Source organism: Dromiciops gliroides, chromosome 1 (assembly GCF_019393635.1).
Source record: "Dromiciops gliroides isolate mDroGli1 chromosome 1, mDroGli1.pri, whole genome shotgun sequence".
Taxonomy (NCBI): Eukaryota; Metazoa; Chordata; class Mammalia; order Microbiotheria; family Microbiotheriidae; genus Dromiciops; species Dromiciops gliroides.
In genome coordinates, this window is record NC_057861.1 from 277,438,147 (window position 1) to 277,459,742 (window position 21,596).

The following is a 21,596-nucleotide window of genomic DNA, read 5'->3' on the forward strand; positions in this document are numbered from 1 at the left end:
ATTTGAACTCAGGTCCTCCTGAATCCAGGGCCAGTGTTTTTTCCACTGCTCCACCTAGCTGCCCCCATCATTTCAGTTCTAATGCAACTAGTCTAATGTAGTGGGGAATGTTGCTAACTTGGTCAAATAGACACAGAGGATGTTTTTGTTCCCTCTTTTGTCACTAACACACAACTAACACTCCCCTGGGGTGGGGAAGAGGAACAATCCTTCAGTTGACCAAATCAATCAATCAATCAAATGCCTACTAAAAGTTATTCACTAAATCATTTTGAGAATAACTGGTTAATTGTCAGTTACATTTGAAGCAGTGGTAAGATTTTTCATAAGAAAACAAAATACCACTCAGTCTAATCACTTAGGATATGAATTCCTTTTTGAAATTTTCTGCCAAGGACTCCCTTGGCATCTGAATTGATTCTGCATCCCCTCTTTCTTCTTTTAGGTATGAATATCTCTTATGCAGCCAGCATTCCTTGGATTTTCCACGTGGCATTCAAAGACCTCCATAAACTAACCCCCTTCTACATTTCCAAGAAAAGAAATCAAAGATAGAGGCCTCAGAAAAGAAGTTAAATAATTGCAAACCCCAACATACGTTCTATCCCTGTAGACTATATGACCACCATGGATGGCACCATGATGGTATAATGGAAAGAGTGCTGGGGCTAGAGTCAGGAAGACCTTCATTCAAATCCAGCCTCAGATACTTACTGGCTGGCTGTGTGTCCTTGAGCAAGTGACAACCTCTGTTTGTTTCAGTTTTGTCAATTATAAAATGAGAATAATAATAGGATCTATTTCCCAGGGTGGTTGTGAGAATTTAGTGAGGTAATATTTGTAAAGCACTAAGCACAGTGCCTGACACATAGTAAATACTATACAAATGCTTGTTGTTGTTGTTGTTGTTTGTGGAAAGAGCACTGGTCTTGGAATCAGAAGATCTGAATTTGGATTTCAGCCTTGATGCTTATTTTGCTATGTGACCCAAGCAAGTCAGTTAATCTGCCTTAGTTTTGTCATCTGTAAATTGGAGATGGCAGCTAGGTGGCACCATAGTGCACAGAGCACTGGGCCTGGAGTCGGGAAGACTCTTCTTTCTGAGTTCAAATCTGACCTCAGACACTTACTATCTGTATGACCCTGGGCAAGTCACTTAACACTGTTTACCTCAGTTTCCTCATCTGGAAAATGAGCTGGAGAAGGAAATGACAAACCACTCCAGTATCTTCGCTAAGAAAACCCCAAATGGGGTCATGAAGACAACAATAACAACAAAAATGGAGATAATTATACTTTGCACTCCTTCCATCACCGGGTTTTCAGAAGCAAGTGCTTTGCAAATCCTTAGGTACAGGGGTAGCTAGGTGGCGCAGTGAATGAAGCACCGGCCCTGGAGTCAGGAGGACCTGAGTTCAAATCCGGCCTCAGACACTTTACACTTACTAGCTGTGTGACCCTGGGCAAGTCACTTAACCCTCATTGCCCCGCACCAAAAAGAAAAAAAAAATCCCTAGGTACATAGAAATATGTTTTGTTGCTGCTTCAAAAACTGGAGTCAGAGACACTCTGATACCAGTTCAGACAAAAGGTAGCAAAGGCCTTGAACTGGTCATCGTTGTAGGATGGTGATAAAGGTACTAATCTAACAGTCTTTGCTTTTTTTCTTTTTTGAAGGGGGGGGGGCAATGAGGGCTAAGTGACTTGCCCAGGGTCACATAGCTAGTAAATGTCAAGTGTCTGAGGCCAGATTTGAACTCAGGTCCTCCTGACTCCAGGGCCAGTGCTTTATCCACTGTGTCACCTAGCAGTCTTTCAAATGAAGAATCAATAGTATCTAATGATAAATTCAAATAAAGGGGGTGAAGAAGACGAAAAGTCAAAGGTGACAGTGCCAAAACTCTTCTTTCATTCCATGCTAGCAATTAATTTCATTGAATGATTGCGTGTCTCTTGGCAGCTTTTCCTCTGTACTTTTTTATTCAATTTACAAAGCCTCCATTTAAGTAAGTCCAACCAATGCCGCCAGAAACACGGTATATAACTGTATCCTGACACTTTTCTTTCATCCTTCTCCCTGACACAGATATCCCAAGCCTCACTACCAGTGCCCAGGATCACCGTGAAACAGCCTCCTGTCAACGAAGCAGCAGCAACAGAAGAAAGTAACCGGACTCTGACAAAGGAGTAAGTTGAGTTTTTGAGGCTTCATGGCCAATGCCTGTCTGGAAGGAGGTGGAGGAGTAGCAGGTGGTCTAGGTCAGAGGTCATCCTGCTCCTCAAAAACCTGGCCCAGCATAAATCACCTTCAAATGAGGACAATAAACTTCTGCTCTCCAGAGCTGCCTCATCATTGATTTCCCCAGGATTGGTCTGAAGTACTTTTTTTTTTTTTGCAGGGCAATGGGGGTTAAGTGATTTGCCCAGGGTCACACAGCTAGTAAGTGTCAAGTGTCTGAGGCTGGATTTGAACTCAGGTACTCCGGAATCCAGGGCCGGTGCTTTTATCCACTTCGCCATTTAGTTGCCCCTGAAGTACTTTTTGATAGAAGTAATTACATTAACTCAGGCATTTATTTTAGAGGTCTGGCTCTTTGGTGATGGACATATGTCAGTTTGGTTTTATTTTCATTGATTTTTTTTAAAAGCCAGTCAACAATCATGTTTTAAGTGTTTTCTAGGTACCAGACCCCGGACAAAGGCCTGGAAATTAAAAAAAAAATATATGGTAAAAACAGTCTCTGCCTTCAAGGAACTTAAATTCTAAAGGGGAAGACAATAAACAAATAACTATGTAAATAAATGCAAGATATATCGGCAGCTAGGTGGCACAGTAGATAAAGCACCAGCCCTAGATTCAGAAGGACCTGAATTCAAATCCAGCCTCAGACACTTGACATTTACTAGCTGTGTGACCCTGGGCAAGTCACTTAATCCTCATTGCCCTGCACAAAAAACATAAAACAAAAAACAAACAAAACAAACAAAAAAAGATATATCTCCTTCAGAGCCCCAAATGCAAAGCATTGGAATTTATGTGGGAGGTATATTTAATTGATCAAATTGATTGTGAGGCATCCCAAAGAATTACAAGACTCAGTTTCCTAAGTTTTATTAAAATACTGTCAGGCCACAGGGAGACACCAAGGAGATAAGTGTCTTGAATAGAGGGATGAAAATGGTTATATTTTTAGTGAGAAAAAAGTAGATTATCTCCTCATTATCTTAATCTCCTCCCTAAGGAGGTACTTGGGAGGTCTTATCCTAATTTGGACTTCCCGGGGTCCTAAGACAAAGTCTGAGGCTGGTACCTTTTTCCTTGGAGATGTGTTTTGGGGGTTTACACAATTATAAGGTGAACCTAAGGACACATTTGGCCTTCTGCGCATGTTCATAAAGACATGATTAAACTTGTGGAGGGCGTGCAGCTAGGTGGCTCAGTGGATAAAGCACAGGCCCTGGATTCAGGAGGACCTGAGTTCAAATATAATGTGGAAATACTCATCTATAAAATACAATTTTTAAAAATTCCTTTGCCCTACCCTATCTACAAATTCCATCAGGGCAGAGCTAATTAAAAGACCTGTAGCCTAGAATAAAGGCAGGAAGAACTCCTTTGCCCCCCTTCCCATGTTTGTAATATTTGTTCCTCTCCAATAAAATATCAATGAACAATAGTGATTCACCTTTCAAGGATATGTAGAGAGATAGGAAGTAGGCAACGATTATTATAAAAACAACTCGAGATATGACTCTTATCAAATAGACAGGCATTTATTAAGTGCCTACTATGTGCTACTATGAGTTAAATAAAATGCAAGTGCCAAACAATCCTTCCCCTTGTCATGGGGAAATAGGTTGGTGGGGGTCCTTAAGTATTCCTCCTTAAAGAATTACATCCTCTTGCACACAAATCCATTTAGAATAAAATAATCTTTTGTGGCGCTAGAGAAAGTTGACATGGGGAGATTGTCTACGTGGGGAGATGATTCAGAGACCTTCTCTGAGATACCTATCTCCTTGAACAGGATAAAGACCATAACTTTTTTTTTTAAGGGCAGCGAGGGTTAAGTGACTTGCCCAGGGTCACACAACTAGTAAGTGTCAAGTATCTGAGGCCGGATTTGAACTCAGGTCCTCCTGGATCCAGAGCCCATGCTTTATCCACTGCACCACCTAGCTGCCCCAAGGCCATAGCTTTTTTAGATGACAGATGGTCGAGGGACAGATGGAATGATCATCTCACTGTGGAAAGATCCCTTTGTGTGTGGGGGAAGCTGGAATGAGGGGAGATGGTCCTGACTTCTGGAGTTACCAGTCCCCTTAGCGCCACTCAGGTAGCAGCCAAGCCTAATAGGCTTATCTCTCTTGCTTCTTAAGGTGTGTCTGTCCTTCAGTTTAGCTGGCCAGTTTAACCTTTAATCCTAACCCCATAACACCCTCAAGGAGCTTACAATCTAATGGGAGAGAACACAAACAACTATGTACAAACAAGATATATACAGGATAAATTGGAGATGCTCAAAAGAGGGAAAGAACTAGTATTAAGGATGACTGGGAAAGGGTTTTTGGGGATGAGATTTCGGCTGCGACTCGAAGAAGTCAGGAAAGCCAGGAGACCGAGACCAGGAAGAAAAGCATTCCAGAGTGGGGAAATGGATGCCTTGTGCAAGGAACAAGGAGGCCAGTGTCACTGGAACATAGAATAGGTGGAAGGGAATAAAGTGTAAGAAGACTTAAGGTAATAAAGGGTATAAAGAGCTTGAAAAGTCAGAGAAGATTTTATTTTTCATCGTAGAAGTGACAGGGAGCCACTGAAGTCCATTGAGTGGAGGGTCAAGGGTGGGGTGGGAGTGGGATAATTTGGTCAGCCCTTCTCTTAGAAAGATCTCTTTGATAGATGAGTAGTTGCTGTTTTTCAGTCACTTCAGACTCTTTGTGACACCATTTGGGGTTTTCTTGGCAGAGATACTGGAGTAGTTTGCCATTTCCTTCTCCAGTTCATTTACAAATGAGGAAACTGAGGCAGACAGGGTTAAATGACTTCCCCAGGGTCACAGATAGTAAGTGTCTGAGGCCAGATAGGAATTCAGAGTCTTCCTGATTTCAGATCTGACACTCTATCCTCTGCACCACCTAGCTGCCCTAGATGAGTAGAGGATAGACCTAATTGGGGAAGAGACAAGTCAAAGAGAACAACCAGAAAGCTAATGATGGCCAGGGTGGATAAATTGTGTTCCCTGTCCCTTTCAATATTTCATCAAGGGTAGAAGATGCTAAACAAAAGTCTTTAATTCAAGTCAAGTTAAATGACTAGTATGTGCTCAGTAGTACTGGGATAAATACCAAGAGTGGAAGCAAAGAAGTCTGTATCACTCCCATTTATACCATCTATGTTCTAGCCAAATTGAAAAACTGGCTATTAACTTTATGCAACATTCCCTCTCTGTTGTCTGCATTCACTAGGTTATCTCCTATGTACTCCCTTCTCCCCCTCCTCTCCCATAAGGCTCATCTTGTATCAAGACTCAACTCCAGGACCACCTCTTTATTTAATCCTTCCCCTTCACCCCAGTTGTTAGTGTTTGCTCCCTCTACAAATCAGTATGTCTGTAATGTAATATATAATATAGTATACATATCTAGCAATAGAAATTAAACTTGGAAGCTAGAACTGATACATTGTTAATTTTTCTATTCTTGGTACCTAACATACTGCCTTACACTATCAGGCAGTTGTGAGATTTAAAATTGGATATTAGATCATAAATCTCCCCTCTTTAACCTTTCCCCTAATTTATCTCCCAGACTAGTAAATGGAAGAAGCTTCTGGTTTTCTAGTTAGAGCTTTTATTGTATGGTAGTTACCAGGTGATGTTGATTAGAGGGATAGGAAAGTAGAAATACAAAACACATAGTCTTAAGTCTAAACTTAGTCTATATTCCGTATAAAACTCACCAAAACCCCAGGCCACCTTTGGGGAGAGAGAGAGACCGTGTCAAGCGTGTGCTGCTGCTAACCGCGAGCTGGGCCAAGTCGAACTCCAGTCAGCATCTGTCTGTGCAGCACAGTCAGACCAGCAGAGCAGGAAAAAGATTCCACTTCCGTTCTCTCCTTGCCTTTTAAACTCGCACCCCGGAAGTGGAGTGCTAGCAGGCTGACTGGCGTGCGTAGCTCATGCCATTGGTCTCCTCCCTGAAAGGGTGGTCCTTAAAGAAAAACTGGTGTCTCTCTATTATCACTAACCGACTGTTAAAACTTTTTACCACATTCCCCCCTTTTGTTCCTCAAGAAACAAAATGTTTCCTTGATGGAACAGTAAAAAGAATATAATAACTATTGCTAACTAATAATATGTGAACAACAATATAAAAAAGGAAGAGAGGAAAGTTTTGTCCAGAGGGGCGATTTTTTTTTTCCTTATGAACCGACGCTTTGACATTAGTCTTGCAAAGGGAGAGCCTCTGCATAGAGTACATGTTACGGACGGCATATAATAACAGAAAGGAGATAGTAAAAACTAATAAAGCAAAACAGTTCATATAAAGTCTCTGAGTTCTCTTGTCTTCTTGAAGTGGTAAGGTGTCATCAGGAGGAAACTGGATTCTGGTCTGGAAAACTGGATTCTGGACTCTGGTCTGGAAAGCTGGATTCTCTTCTTTGACTGTTTGAATTGCTGCATTTTTACTAAACCTTAGCATAGCATTGTCAATGATCAAATTAATAAATTCCATTACATTCATCCTTAGATTTCCAATAGAGGGTTGAGGTAGTTATACAATCAGTAACACTTTTTACCACCATGTGTCTGGATCAAAGCCAAATTTAGTATGTGTTCATGACACCTGAAAATGTTATGGAAAGGTTATCATACTATATCTCATGGTTCCGAGACAGCCAGTGATTGTGCTAGGCCACAGGTGAGTTCAACTGAGTTAGATAAAAAGATAAATAAGTTCAGTTAAATTAGGTTAAATTAGGAGGGAGAGAGGATGAATACTGGATTGTGCCTAGTAATTGTGCTCTACATAGTCACCATCATAAGCAAACCATGGACTTACGTATACCTGTCTCTCCTTTTGTTGCACATATATTCTCTCCAGGGCCTGCATCAGAGTTCACAGCAAGTTAGTCTCTGAAATGATAAGTTTCCATACTTCTGAAATCTCATATTAATTTCACCAAAGACAGTATGATGGTAAAAATGCATGCTATGCTGCATAACTGAGAATATATTAGTGATATATACAATAATTTCAAACCATACCCAGAGTATAATGACATATAAATAATAAATGAATGTAAATAGCTGATTATATTAGACATTATTACATAATCTTCTTTTAGCAAGTAAACCACATCATCTTATACATGAATTCTCTAGTATAACAGTAGCAGATACTTAAAGTGGTGATCAATTTATCAAAAAGAAATAAGACTTCAATTAGCAAGATTCAATATTCAATGTTTTCAGTGAGGTATCAAGCAATAGGGTTCAATAACCCTATTCTTTTTTTTTAGTTAAATAGAATACCATAAAAGAGAAAAGAGAAGAAAAAATTTAAAAAATATATTAGAACTCATGGTTCTCTCAAAAAGAAAGGGCAAAAAAAAAAATTCTGGTAGCTTCTGAGGCTCGATGGCCTCACCCACAGCATATACTTAAAATGTCTTCGAAAAGTCACTTAGTTTACAAAATTGAGTTTTAAAGAAAAGCAAAAGAAACAAAAGTCAAAAACCAAAGCAAAACCAAAAACAAAAATAAAAAGCAAAAGATTCGCTAGGCACTCTTTTGTGCTCTTAAAGAACATAAAGGTGTGGTGAATTCCAGGTCTTTTCAGTGCCTTTCAAAAGTCAAAACAAAAAAACCAAAAAGGATTAAAAAAAAATAGGTATAGGGTAGGGAAAAGGTGAGGGAGATTGAGGTGGGCCAGAAAACCAGGCCATGTGCTTCAGTGCTTTGCCTGTAGAAGGAAATGCTTGTTAAATTTTAAGGTATTTAAGCTGCTAGAATTTGGGGTATGCGACATTGTTTTAACTGGTTCCCCAATTCTCTGCATGCCAAAGTGGCAGGGGTTTCTGAATTGTCATTGATTTTTCTAATGCTGTCATAATGTTCTTTATGGTAGAAAATGTGGAGTTCTTTAGCATTGGCTTTGTCTGTACCATGAATTTGCCATAGGGGGTTATTCAACTGATGAATGATTATATTCAGTTGGTTATATTTTGCAAAGGCTACAATTTCATTGTTCCCAACAAAAGTACTAGCTTTTTTTCAGTATAACTTTCAAGCACCCTGGTTTAATTTCAGAGAACCTGAAGTTGTGGCTTGTGAGGTATTTAATGACTGCTGGTTTGATTCTAGCAACTCCTCCCGGACTATGCTTTCCTCTTCCCGTAATCACAGAGAGATATGGTTTACCACCATTCTGCTTATGTTCTTCAGTTTTTTGTTCCAATATAGTTATTAAATTATTTATGGCTTCATCTACGTGGAGTCCATGGAGGTCTAAAACATTCTTTGGTAGTAGGGAAGCACTGACTTTCTCAAATATCTGCACAGCAGCAAGATGGTTGGCTTCTCTCATCTTCTCCTCATGGAGATTACCCTGCTGTGCATAAAATGTGGCAACATTTTTTTTCCCCGTGCGATAAGCTTCTTTTGCCTTGCTATAGCATTCCAATCTCTTTTGCTGGTGAAGGACAGCCTCTGCCCTATAGTCATCATACTTAGGGGTTTTGTGCTGACCTTTAGATGCCTGACCAGAAAGCACTGGTGCCAGAATGCTCTGTTTAGGCTTATTCTCCTCATTTGACTCAAAGACAGAGGTGGCAACTTCCTTAAGCTTATCTATAGTCATATTTTTCCAGTGTGGACATTGTGTCAGAAAATATTTGTGGATTTCTGGCAGTGAATTACAAACAAACATGTTGAGGATAATATAAGAATCTTTTAAATCAATTGGATCCAATCTGGTATATTGCCTGGTGGCCTCACAAAGCCTATCGTAAAATCTGTTTGGTCTTTCATTAGCCTCCTGAGGTAGACTTAAAAATTTCTGCCAGTTTTCCAGTTTTCTAGAGCAAGATTCCATTCCCTTCAGAAGTGTTTCTCTAGCGTCTTTTAATCTTTGGAAATCCCTGTCATTATTATAATTCCACTCTGGATCCTTTAGAGGCCATTCCACATCGGCCTTACCCTTCGCAACAAGGGCATTTCCTGCTGAGATAATATCTGTAATCTCAACTGGGGACAGTAAAGTTTCCATAAGGCAAGTAACATCAGCCCAAGTGGGTTGATATATATTAAATATAGTCCTTAACTGTGAAATTACAGTGTTTGGATTTTTCTCAAAACTAGGGATGATTGATTTCCATGCGCTCAAGTCACTTGGTTTAAAGGGGCTATATTTTCTGTCTTGAATTGGTGCTCCTTTTTTGGTATGTTCTATAGTTTCCTGCAGGGGGAGCAGTTTCTGATGATCTGATTCTAAACTTGGATCATCTCTAGTAGAAGGAGCCATCTTGGCGGCTCTCTCCATATGTGACAATTTCCCCCATATTATAACAATGATAATAGCAAAAATAAAATCCTTAGTCGTATGAACTATGGATGTGGTATTAAAAGGTATTTCAATTGCAGGCATAAAATTTCTACTTATATTAAACGCATTTTCCCAAAGATTCACACTTAGACTATTATACCAAAAACTTTTTGCTGCCTGAATGAAGAAAAAACCAATAATGTTATGAAGGACCATTGAGCAAACTATTCCTCTAAGTCGGGATGTTATGCTGTCCCAATACATTCCGATGAGAAAAATCAAAGGGATAGTAGAATATTCAAGCATCTTACCCTTTAAACTGGGCTGGCTTTTCTGTTTAAAGCAAGGCTTTTAGAGGCTTAAAGCAAGGGAGATTAGGCAAATGAGGGAAAGTCAGTGGGGGCATTTAAGAGAAAGTCCACTAAATTAGGTGGCTCATGGCCAAACTAGGGAGGGTGGGAGGGTCCTTAAGATCCCTTCAGGGGTCGCCAAACCGTGAGATTTAAAATTGGATATTAGATCATAAATCTCCCCTCTTTAACCTTTCCCTTAATTTATCTCCCAGACTAGTAAATGGAAGAAGCTTCTGGTTTTCTAGTTAGAGCTTTTATTGTATGGTAGTTACCAGGTAATGTTGATTAGAGGGATAGGAAAGTAGAAATACAAAACAAATAGTCTTAAGTCTAAGCTCAGTCTATATTCCGTATAAAACTCACCAAAACCCCAGGCCACCTTTGGGGAGAGAGAGAGACCGTGTCAAGCGTGTGCTGCTGCTAACCTCAAGCTGGGCCGAGTCAAATTCCAGTTAGCGTCTGTCTGTGCAGCACAGTCAGGAGACCAGCAGAGCAGGAAAAAGATTCCACTTCCGTTCTCTCCTTGCCTTTTAAACTCGCACCCGGAAGTGGAGTGCTAGCAGGCTGACTGGCGTACGTAGCTCATGCCGTTGGTCTCCTCCCTGAAAGGGTGGTCCTTAAAGAAAAACTGGTGTCTCTCCATTATCGCTAACTGACTGTTAAAACTTTTTACCACACAGTGAATATCTGTCAAACTGAATCACATCTTTGCAAGAGAGCCTACCTGCAAGGAGTTTTCAATTTAATTAGAGAAACAAAGGAAACAGAGCTGCAACTGTAAATCTAAGACTAGATACAATCAAATATCAAAAAGAGTGAGTCAGGGGTGGCTAGGTGGCGCAGTGGATAAAGCACCAGCCCTGGATTCAGGAGTACCTGAGTTCAAATCCGGCCTCAGACACTTGACACTTACTAGCTGTGTGACCTTGGGCAAGTCACTTAACCCCTGTTGCCCTGCAAAAAAAAAAAAAAAAGAGTGAGTCAGAAAATAAATGCTACATAAGAGTTTAAAAAAAAAAAACTGGTGAGATCAGTGTGAACCAAGACTACTTGGCCAACTAGAAGGATTTGTCAGAAAGACTTAAAAACAGACTTCAGACTTTAGCCAACACCTGGGGGTAAAGCCAAAAAAGGGTACCTGTGACCAAGTTCCCAGTGTTATGTTAAGAGACTTTTCCCAAAGCAAGACCCTGAGCTGCATATTACTTTGCATGGCAATAGTCATAGTTGATTTCTACTGGGAGACAAGCAGTCAAATGAAAATCACTGCATTTGAAAACAGTCTAGACCACTGTTTCTAATACACATCCATTTCAATTAGTGCCAAGACACAGGACACTGAAAAGGAAAAAACATTAGACCTTTTTTTTTCCTAGCCTCCCCAGGCAACTTTTAAAAATCCTCACCTCTCAGTCAGAGCAGGTATAGATGAAAAAGGAAAAGAATGCCTCCTTGTTCTGTAAAGGAGGGGAACCAGGCCACTTAACCTCTCTTTCCCTTCTATTTCACCCTACCAAGTTCAGTCCAATGAGAGTAGGACGGAAGTAGGGCTTGAGACCCTCAAGCACCTGACCTACTCCATTCAGTTCCATTCAACCAGCATTCAGTAAACATCTACCATTTGTATCTAGGTGCAGGCCAGTTTGGAGTTAGGAAAACTCATCTTCCTGAGTTCAAATCTAGCTTCAAACACTTACTTACTACCTGTGTGACCCTACTAGCCTCAGTTTCTTCATCTTGTAATATGAACTGGAGAAGGCAATGGTAAATTGCTCTAGTACCTTTGCCAAGGAAACCCCAAATCTGGTCAAGAAGAGTTGGGCATGACTGACCAACAAAACCATTTGAAAGCCATTGTACTAGATACTAGGGATCCTCAAGTACCACCACCCCCACCACCCCCACCACCCCCCCCACACACACACACACACGCACACACGCAGAGTCTGCTGGGAGAATATGGTGTACATAAATAAACATGATACAAGGTATTGTTTCATTCTTTTTATTTGTAGGTACTTCATAAATACTGGTTGATTGATTATTGATTGAAAGTAGAGTATGATAGGGGCAAAGGAAAGTTTGAGGAAAATCTGACTTTAGAAAGGTCCCTATCAACTCAGGGCATCAGAGAAGGCTTTTTGAAGGAGGAGGCACCTAAATGAAGCCTGGAAGAGTGAGGATTTGAACAGGCTGAGTGAGGTAGGCATACATTGAGTCCATTGGGCCAACAAGCACCTCAGTCAGGAGGACTGGTCTGGCTAGATAGTCTCAGAAACCCCTAACTCTAAATCTGTGAACTGATAAGTGGACGTTAAAGGTAATTTCCATTTCTCCTGAGTTTTGCTATCATTTAAAGTTGTCTTCATTTATATAGTTACAGTGATGGGGGTGGAAGTGGGTAAAGGATTCTCATAGACTCTTTACAGGTAGGGGCACAATATTTTGCTCTTTGATATCCCGCATGGGATCAAAAAACAAAAACCAAACAAACACTTTGTCAGACACAGTGCTGAGCATTGGAGGTAAAAGAAAGACCAAAAAAAAAAAAGCAATTATCCCTGCCTCCCATAAACTCACATAGAAATGCAAGAGACAAAAACAAATAACCTTGTAAGTAGGCCTGCTTACATCCTCTGAGGAACCGGTTTTGTGGGGTGGGGTGGTAGGTGGAGAACGAAAGGTAGATTGGAGTCAGATTGTAGAGGATTCTGAAGGCCAAGCTAAGACTGACAATAGGAAGGACTAAAGGTTTTTCAAACACTAAAAAAGAGAGCCTGCTCCATGAGAATAATCTAGATACCTCACTTCTTGCTGGCACCAGCATGAGGAAAGGAGAGTATGAGGCCAGGGGCAGAAGAGTTGCTTCTCCTTACCAAGAAAGGGGCATTCCAGATGCAAAAAGACTCAATATCATCTCAAGAGGCAGAGAGTAGAAATTATTTCTGTTCCCTCCCCCACCTGTCTCTTTAGACCTAGAAGACTGGCCAGGAAAGTGCCTGAAGATGATCCAGCCTTTCCCCAGGGAGCAGAAGCCTCTGTACCACTGACAGGCAGAACTAGCTGTGGCACCCCCAACATCCTCCGGAAAATGTGGATGAAGCACAAGAAGAAACCAGAATATTTGGGAGCCACAAACTGCGCCTTTGAGGCTGACTGAAAGGTGACTTCCTCCTGGAGCTGCTGAGTTCTCCAAATTTCAGATTGCTTTTTCAGTGGCCATGGTCCTTTCCAGCTCCATATTCTAAGATCCTCTAAAAACACAATAATTCAGTGTTGAGTCACACCCTCCTCTCCTAGTGGGTAATCCAGAACATACCATTACTCCTCCCTTTTCACAAATCTGCCTCCCCTGAGATGGAAAAAAAGGGTTTCCCCCAAGGACAAAGTATAACCATCTCTTCTTAGAAGCAGTCACAAACCTGAATGGGATCTTGAGTTGATGTGTATTCCATCCACCTGTTTTCCATCACAACCGTGACTCAAATTTCTCTTTCCTGCTTCTAAAGATTTTCATAGGAGGTCTCCTCTCCTCTGGTTTCTCATCTACACAATAAGGGGGTTGGGTTAGATCAAGAGTTCTTAGCCTAAAGGTCTTTGACCTTTTTAAAACAAATACATATATTTTGATAGCTATATTTCAATATAATTGGTTTCCTTTATAATACTATGTATTTTACTTTGTGGGCCGCTAGGTGGTGCAGTGGATAGAGTGCCAGCTGTAGGCAACACTGAACTCTGAATTTGCCTCAGTTTCCTTATCTGTAAAATGAGCTGGAGAAGGAAATGAAAAACCCACTCCAGTATCTTTACCAAGAAAACCCCAAATTAAGTCACAAAAAGTCAGACTGGAAAACAACTCAACAACAAAAATTTCATTTCATGCATTTAAAAACAATATTCTGAGGTGTCCATAGGTTTTACCAGCTGCCAAAGGGGTCCTTGACACAAAATAAATAATAATGAAATAGGTTAAGAACCCTAGGATTAGATGATTGAGCTCTAAGGTCCCTCCACATCTAAATCCTATAAGAATCTCAGTAATCTGTTACACTGCTCCTGACTGATGTCAATATAAGGAATGGCTGTTGAGTCACCAGCAAGCACAATGGTCCTTTCTATGCCTCTAACCACATTCACTTATTTATTCATTTCTTTTTAATGAGTATTCATATCTGGTATGATAAAGCACCAAAAGATATCCCTTTACTAACTCCAATATCAGCTTTAGTCTGTCATTAAGCTGTTTCTGACAGGACTTTGGCACCCTGGTATGTGTGAACCCTTAGTTCTTTTATGTTCAAGACATTCTGGTGAAATGACTAAGAATCGGAGGCATTGAGGTGGCACAGTGGATAAAACACTGGCCCTGGATTCAGGAGAACCTGAGTTCAAATCTGGCCTCATACACTTGACATTTACTAGCTGTGTGACCCTGAGCAAGTCACTTAACCCTCATTGCCCCACAAAACAAAATAAAAAACAAAATGAAATGACTAAGAATTAAGTGCTGAAAATCAATATATTCAAAAGCATCATAGTCTAGTGGGGGGAAAAAACCTTATGTTTGTAAAGTGCTTTTAATTTTTCAAAGTGTTTTCATATCCATTAGTTCATTTCGTCCTCTCCTAATTCCTGTTAGACAGGTAGGGTAAGTCTTATTATCCCTATTTTAAAGATGGGAAAACTAAGGCACAGAGTTTATTTAAGTGACTTAGCAGGATCAAACAATAATTTAGTCACCTACTAGAACCCAATCTCCAATATTCTTTTTGTGACATCATGCTAAGGAATGAAGAATTTGTCTTTGCCAAAGCTCTATAACTTAATTGTATGTATGACCTTGGTCCTATCATTGACTTTGTCTCTGTGTGTGTGCCTCTTTTCCCCTCCTGCAAATGGGGGAAATAATGCCTGCTTCCTCAATATTTCAGAGTATGCCGCAAGAATAAATCAGATCATTTTTGTAAACACTTAAAACTTCTTCAGTGTAAGTTACTATATCACGATTTCCCTTCTGGAAAAAATGTAAAAACTTGGAGTAGGATAAAGTGATTAAGAAGAACCTGTATAAAGATTTCTAGTTTAAGCAGCTAAAACTGATATGTCTATAATAATCACTCTAAAATAGGAAATCTTAAGCTGAAGTCCTTGAATTTGTCTTTCTTTTTTAAATATTTTGATAACTATCTTTCAATATCACTGGTTCCTTTGTAATCCTATGTATTTTATGGTATGCATTTAAAATATTATACTGAGGGGCAGCTAGGTGGCACAGTGGATAGAGCACCAGCCCTGGAGTCAGGAGGACCTGAGTTCAAATGCGGCCTCAGACACTTAACACTTACTAGCTGTGTGACCCTGGGCAAGTCATTTAACCCCAATTGCCTCACTAAAAAAAAATAATAATAATAATATTATACTGAGAAAGAGCCCATAAACTTCACCAGACTGCAAAAGGGGGTCCATGGCACAAAAAAGCTTAAGAACACCTTAACTGTCTCCCCCAAATTTTTAGGAGAATGACCAACCATTTTTCTTTTAGACCCCAGTCCTTCTTCTTTGAGGCAATACCCCTTAGTTTACATTGATATGACTGGGTGGGAACCTGCTTAGTTACAGATTCATATAATTACAGATATAAGACCCCATTCCCAACAGCCAGGAAAACTTGTTTACACCATACACTACACCCCCCACCCCCCCACCCCCCCACCCCCCGTCAAATGTTGAAATTGTTTTTAAATGCTTTCTGGCATGTGTTTGTTTAAAACACTCCTACATATGTATTTACATATATTTCTTCAGTCTTTAAAACTAATCTTTGACCAAAGAAAATAAATTACTTTTGAATGAACCTTTGCAGTATAACAGAGAAAACCAGCTTTTCATATTTGGTAAAAAGAGATTACCAATAACTCCTTAGGTCTTTCTTTGTTGGTGCAAACTGAAAGAATGACCTTTTTTTTTAAAAAAAGCATTCAGCTTTAAGTTTAAGATGACCTCTGTTTTTCTTATCATCCTCTTTTTGATAAGGTTTAGAGTGTGACTATTAATATTTTCTTTCTTTTACACAACTCTCTCTACTGCCATTGCTTTGGTTCACACTTGAAAGTCCCAAAGTCTTGTTTGGGCCATTAGTATAATAAGTCTACCAACTCTGATCCCCCCTCTCAGAAAATTCATACAAATGAACTAATTAAACACTGTAAATTTGGTGGTAGGGAAATTAGAGATGTAAACCTGTGAGACATTAAATTACTTCTGGCAAAAGCTCCCTCTCTTTTCCTTTGGCAGCTGGTTTGAGGAGAGTTTTCATAATTGAATGGGAATGAAAGGCACAAACCCTTTCAATATGATTCAGTGAAAAGGACACTGAACTTGGAGTTGGAGGACCTGAGGTTGAATTCAAGTCCAACCACTTAAATTACCCATGAGACCATGAGAAAGTCACATAACTGTAGGCCACAGTTTCCTCATCTGTAAAATGAGGGGGTTCAACCAGTGTCCTCAAAGGGCCCTTCCAGCTCTATATCTATGAACTTTTGAAAGAATCAGTGTCACAGGCATTGTGGGCATGAGGTAAATGATTATGTTTATGGAATTAGATTTTCCTTTTCTCCTTGGAAATCTTATTGCCCTCATCCTTGTCTTCCCCCTGCCCCCAATATTTACTTAGTATTCTCAGGTTGCATGCCTTGCTACTGAGTGATCTGCACTAGAAAGTTCAGAACACAGGAAAGTCTGGGTGCTTGGGATACAAAGACAAAAAGAGAGAAGTCCCTGTCCTCAGAGGAGTTTACATTCTACTGATATCCATGTGCTGTTACAACATGGAACTTGTGTTCATTTCTTAAGGCCCATGCTACTACAAGATATAACTAATACATGGCCATTCACTGTTTCCCAGCTTTCAATGTCACTTTGTCCCTAAATTCCCAAATGAATCACAAGTTGAAGAATAGGGTGACCCAACCCAACCCATCAAGGGAAGGTGAGTAACAGAACCATACCTCCATGTCTTATGGTCCAACTCACCAAATTCAAACTGTCAACAACCTGCCCATAGACCCTAAATACAATTCTTAGACTTGGGCCTCAGGTGCTATGATAAAGGTCTACTGTGGGTTCTAAATACAGGCACATTTACGTTATCTAGGATTTGGGTGCTGAAAGTTTAGAACGAGACTAGGGAACTGTACCCAATCTACCAATTGATAGTTTGAGATGTGATCTATTTTTGTGTTAATTTATTTAACTTATAACAAATTTCAGTACTTGTACATGGAGTATTATGCAAAATGTAACTTATTTAATACTTATTTATATAATGCCAATAGAATGCTGTTCTCATGTGGTGCATATTTTGCCTCACCCATTCAAATAAAAGTAGTAGTTATGCTTTGTGTGTGACATGAATAAAGGCAATAGGAAATGCGGGGGAATGTGTGATTCTTTTTGGATGAATAGCAAATTTCTTTTCCATCATTCCACAGAAGGAAAAGAAATGTGAATCTGGTGCTGCCTCTGTACCTTTCCCTAAGTTAGAATGAATCAAAGGATTCAAAACATTCTTTCCATTGTCTGGTTTTAATATTACCAATCCTACCCAGGAAGTGCTTCAGCCCTGGCATAACACAACAGCCTTCCTCTTCTTTTGGATTTGTGTTACATCTCTAAACCCCTCAGTCAGTAGGAAAAGGCTCAGAACACATTGACCATTCAACAGCCTGGCTAGGTCTCCATAACTGGGGTTGAGTGATGCCAACTCTGATTTTCATTTCACACTCAGTCCCATCTGAAACTTCCTGTGTGAATAATGCCCCAGCCACTTGCTGAAGACAAGGCCAGCTTCCAGGTTGGTTGGTCTGGGTGGTGTCTCCATTCAGAATGACCAAAGCTGGTGTTTTCTCATGCCAGAGGAATCAGAATTTCCAGGACTTGTAGGGAAAGAAAATAGCCTCTGTTAGGACCAAGTCCAATAAAATACTTCAGTTCTTACATGAGGGCTCTTTGAAGCAAATCTTCATTTCTTTCCCAGCCCACAAATCCCCTGTAGAATTTGCAGATGGGTAGGGGGTAGGAAAAGCTGTCTCAGATGAAAGGACAAGTTTAGAATAAATAATGTGACAAGATGTCTATGTTTTCAACTTTCTTTGGGGCATAGGGGGAAAGACAGGAAAGAATGAACACAGACAAGAACTATTGCTTCTCCTAAGAACAACAATTTTGTTCAATATTCAACATGAATATTGAATTCAGACAAATTCAATCTAAAAACATAAGAATTTTAACTTGCAGAATTTCAACTTTTTTTTTTTTGGTAGTGAATGCATCACTGCTTTACAAATAGATTAAAAGGAGGGAACTCATTCTGAGGACTGGTAATTAGTCCTGAGAATATCTTATTTTTTTGGCACTTCAGTCTTTGAAGAAGTCCAGATTCATTCATTCATTCATTCATTCATTCATTCATTCATTCATTCAATAAACATAACATAATAAGATAATAGATTTGATCTAGAAAGCACCTTTTGAGGTCACCGAGTCCAAATTCCCTAATTTTACAGAAGGAAAAACTGAGGTCCAGGGAGGCTGACTTCCCAAAGTAACACAGAATAAGTGGACAAGTTGGGCTTCGAACTCAAGTCCTCTATTTCCACATCCAGTGCTTTTCACTAAGGCATTTTCATTTAGGTATTACATACAAGGCATTGAGTCAACTACTGGAAATACAAAGAAGAAAAATGATCCTTAGGGACCAAAGCCTACAGTAGGCTGTCTAAGAAAAATAAAGAATATGCTACTGACAGAAGATGAAAGAAGCTGACTTGCATTGTGTCATGGGTTATAGCTTTTAATGATGAACCAGAGGCTCAGCAAACTGGTATCAAATCACTTAGTGAGGAAGAATCTCATTTAAAGGCAACTATTCCCCAGTTGAGAGATCATCAATCTTCCCAGTGGAATTGCCAGGCCACAATATTCAACATCCCTATCTCCCACAGGGAAGAGAACCTCTCAGTGGATGCTGCTTTGGAAAGGGGATAGAGAAAAGGATGAACGGGAACACCAAAAGCCAAAAGCTACCTCCAATAGAAAACAAGATTCATAATTGCTGTCACCTCTTGCTTGCACTCCCAGCTGTGTGACTCAGTGTCTCCATATGTTGTTAGTTCTACATGTTCTATGAGCCTCTCTGCTTTTCCCTCCCTTTTCTCCCTCCTCCCCTACAGCTCTGTCCCCTTCCTTTCCTCTAGGCAGGGTGGTGTATGATAGGCAAAGGAAAGACAGAATTCTCACTCACTTTCTAACACACTCAATCAAAATACTTTGAATTGAGTAGAAAGAAATTACTTTCAGATTGGGGGATGAGGGAAATTTTCACAGAGGAAGCAGCACCTGAGTGGAGATGAGGATGAGTCATAACTGGGCATTGCAGCATCTGGCAGAAATTCAGTTGGGAAGAGAGGAGGGACGCCCCATGAAGCTCTGAAGCTAACATGCAGACAAGACCGCTGATTCCAGGCATGTGACATGAATGCCCACGCCAGACCCACCCTGGGCAGGTGCAGTAGAGCCACTGCAGTTATTAGGGAAGGTTGCCACCAATAATGGGGAATAGTCTGGAACCAAGCAAGGTGTGCACCCTCCCCCCAGGGGGCTGATACATGGAGACTTTTTCCTCACAGTGGTCTTCTACCAGCCCTGAGCCACCTGACACTACCACCAGGAGAAGGAAATGACCCTTCTCAACATCCCAGTGCTCCTTGCTGGTTTGGGCTCTGATGGGAAGGAAGTATATTATAGGCATGAAGGGGGAGGCATAGAAGAAATACATAGAGTGTCAACTATGGGGGTGACCACCTAAATAAAAAGCAAGTGGATCACAGGATGGATTTAGAAGTGGATTTCCCTTGTGTTTGAAGAAAAGTGACACAGGTCACTTTATACTTTATACTATACATTATAACTAAAGTGTTACAATGATCTTGAATATACATGGAATCTCTAGGATATTTGAGCAAAGAGCTTTTTGCTTCACAATACAAGCTCCTAATGTCATTTTGGTTCTCTTGGAGAACAAAGGACAAAGGGCAGCTAGGTAGCACAGTGGATAGAGCACTGGCCCTGGAGTCAAGAGGACCTGAGTTTGAATCCAGACTCAGACACTTATTAGCTATGTGATCCTGGGCAAGTCACTTAACCATGATTGCCGAGAGAGAGAGAGAGAGAGAGAGAGAGAGAGAGAGAGAGAGAGAGAGAGAGAGAGAGAGAACAACAGACAACCTCAAGCTCCTGACAAGACCAACTGGACTTCAAGTCAAAAGAATCCAAAGCCTTGGGTTCCTGTTCTAGCTCTGCTGCTCATGAGTCATACAGATTTGGACAAATCCCCTCACCTCTTTAGGCCTCAGTTTCCTTATCTTTGAAATAAGAGGATTGGTTTAGATGTTTGTTGGAGGTCCTTTCTAGTTCTAAGGACTTGTGATTTTCTCTCCAATTTGTTTAAAGTAAATTCATTAGTCAGGTGAAGCTAACTCAAGCTTTTGTTAAACTTTGACTTCATCTATTATCCAAATGTCCAAATGGCTTCCATGATGGATGCCATCTTTCCCTGGAGCTCATCTGCATTACACCAGATGACAGAAGGCAGATTCCCTGACTGTTGAAAGCTTATGCCTTCTTTTGAGCCATTCACTAAGATCCTATCCTATTTCCCTATATAGAGTTAAGATGTTCCCACCAGGAAGTGTTTCCTCCTTGTTGTCCTTCCCCCAGCTACTTGTGATTTAGAAAATGCTTAATGAGTGCTTGTTGATCAATTATGTCCAATCCTCAGGTCATTTGCAAAATGATCCCAAGTACCTCAAATATACAATAACAAATATGTTTTCTATCAGGGGGAGAAAGTGGTGACCATAATCTTAGATAAGGAAATAAATAAAAATATCAAAACAGACTTTGATTTTAATATGTTTAATATCATTTTATAGCTCATTTTAATATCTCATATTTAATATCTCAGGACATAGCAAAAAAAAAAAAAAGAAGAAGAAGAAGAAGGCCATTATCCACAACATTGCTTTCTGGGCCTCTATTGCCTGGTCCTTGTAGAGCCTGACCTCTCCAGACAAGGTCCATACTCTAGTTTTCTATCAACTTTATTCCTACCATCAAAATTTACCTGTCCCAACTAAAACCATGCCTTCAGCAAGAAGCTTTACCCCTTTACCTTTTTTTTTTTTTTTACAATTAGGGTTAAGTGACTTGCCCAAGGTCACACAGCTAGTAAGTATCTAGTGTCTGAGGCTGTATTTGAACTCAGGTCCTCCTGAATCCAGGACCGGTGCTTTATCCATTGTGCCACCTAGCTGCCCCCCCAATACCTTTTAATACTAGTTCCTTTCCCCTAGGTTTATCTCTAATTTATCGTTATCTCCAATTTCTATATTCTGTATATGGTGTTTGCCTGTTGTCTACTCCATTAGAATATGAGTTTTTGGAGAGTGTTGTTCGTGAGGATAAACCCCCAAATCTGAAATAGTTTAAGAAAGAAATGCTTTTGACCATTTGGTAGAGGAGAGAGAACAGGAAAGAAGGTGTGGCTCCCTCTTATCTGGACTCTGGAAGGTTTATATTATATAGGATTTAGATAAGGCCTGAAGAGATACACAGTTAAACAATTTTGCCTAA

At 40.2% G+C, this 21,596-nt stretch overlaps 1 protein-coding gene across 1 annotated transcript in view; it reads left to right on the top strand.

Moving 5' to 3' along the window:
• Window positions 1-15,169, top strand: part of VXN (vexin) — a 37,498-nt gene extending 22,329 nt beyond the window's left edge. Inside the window, exons 5-6 of the mRNA XM_043979207.1 lie at window positions 2,087-2,187; window positions 12,873-15,169. Of these exons, the coding sequence (XP_043835142.1) occupies window positions 2,087-2,187; window positions 12,873-13,059 (288 nt within the window). The 3' untranslated portion in view covers window positions 13,060-15,169. The remainder of the gene's footprint in view (window positions 1-2,086; window positions 2,188-12,872) is intronic.
• Window positions 15,170-21,596: the final 6,427 nt, after the last annotated feature.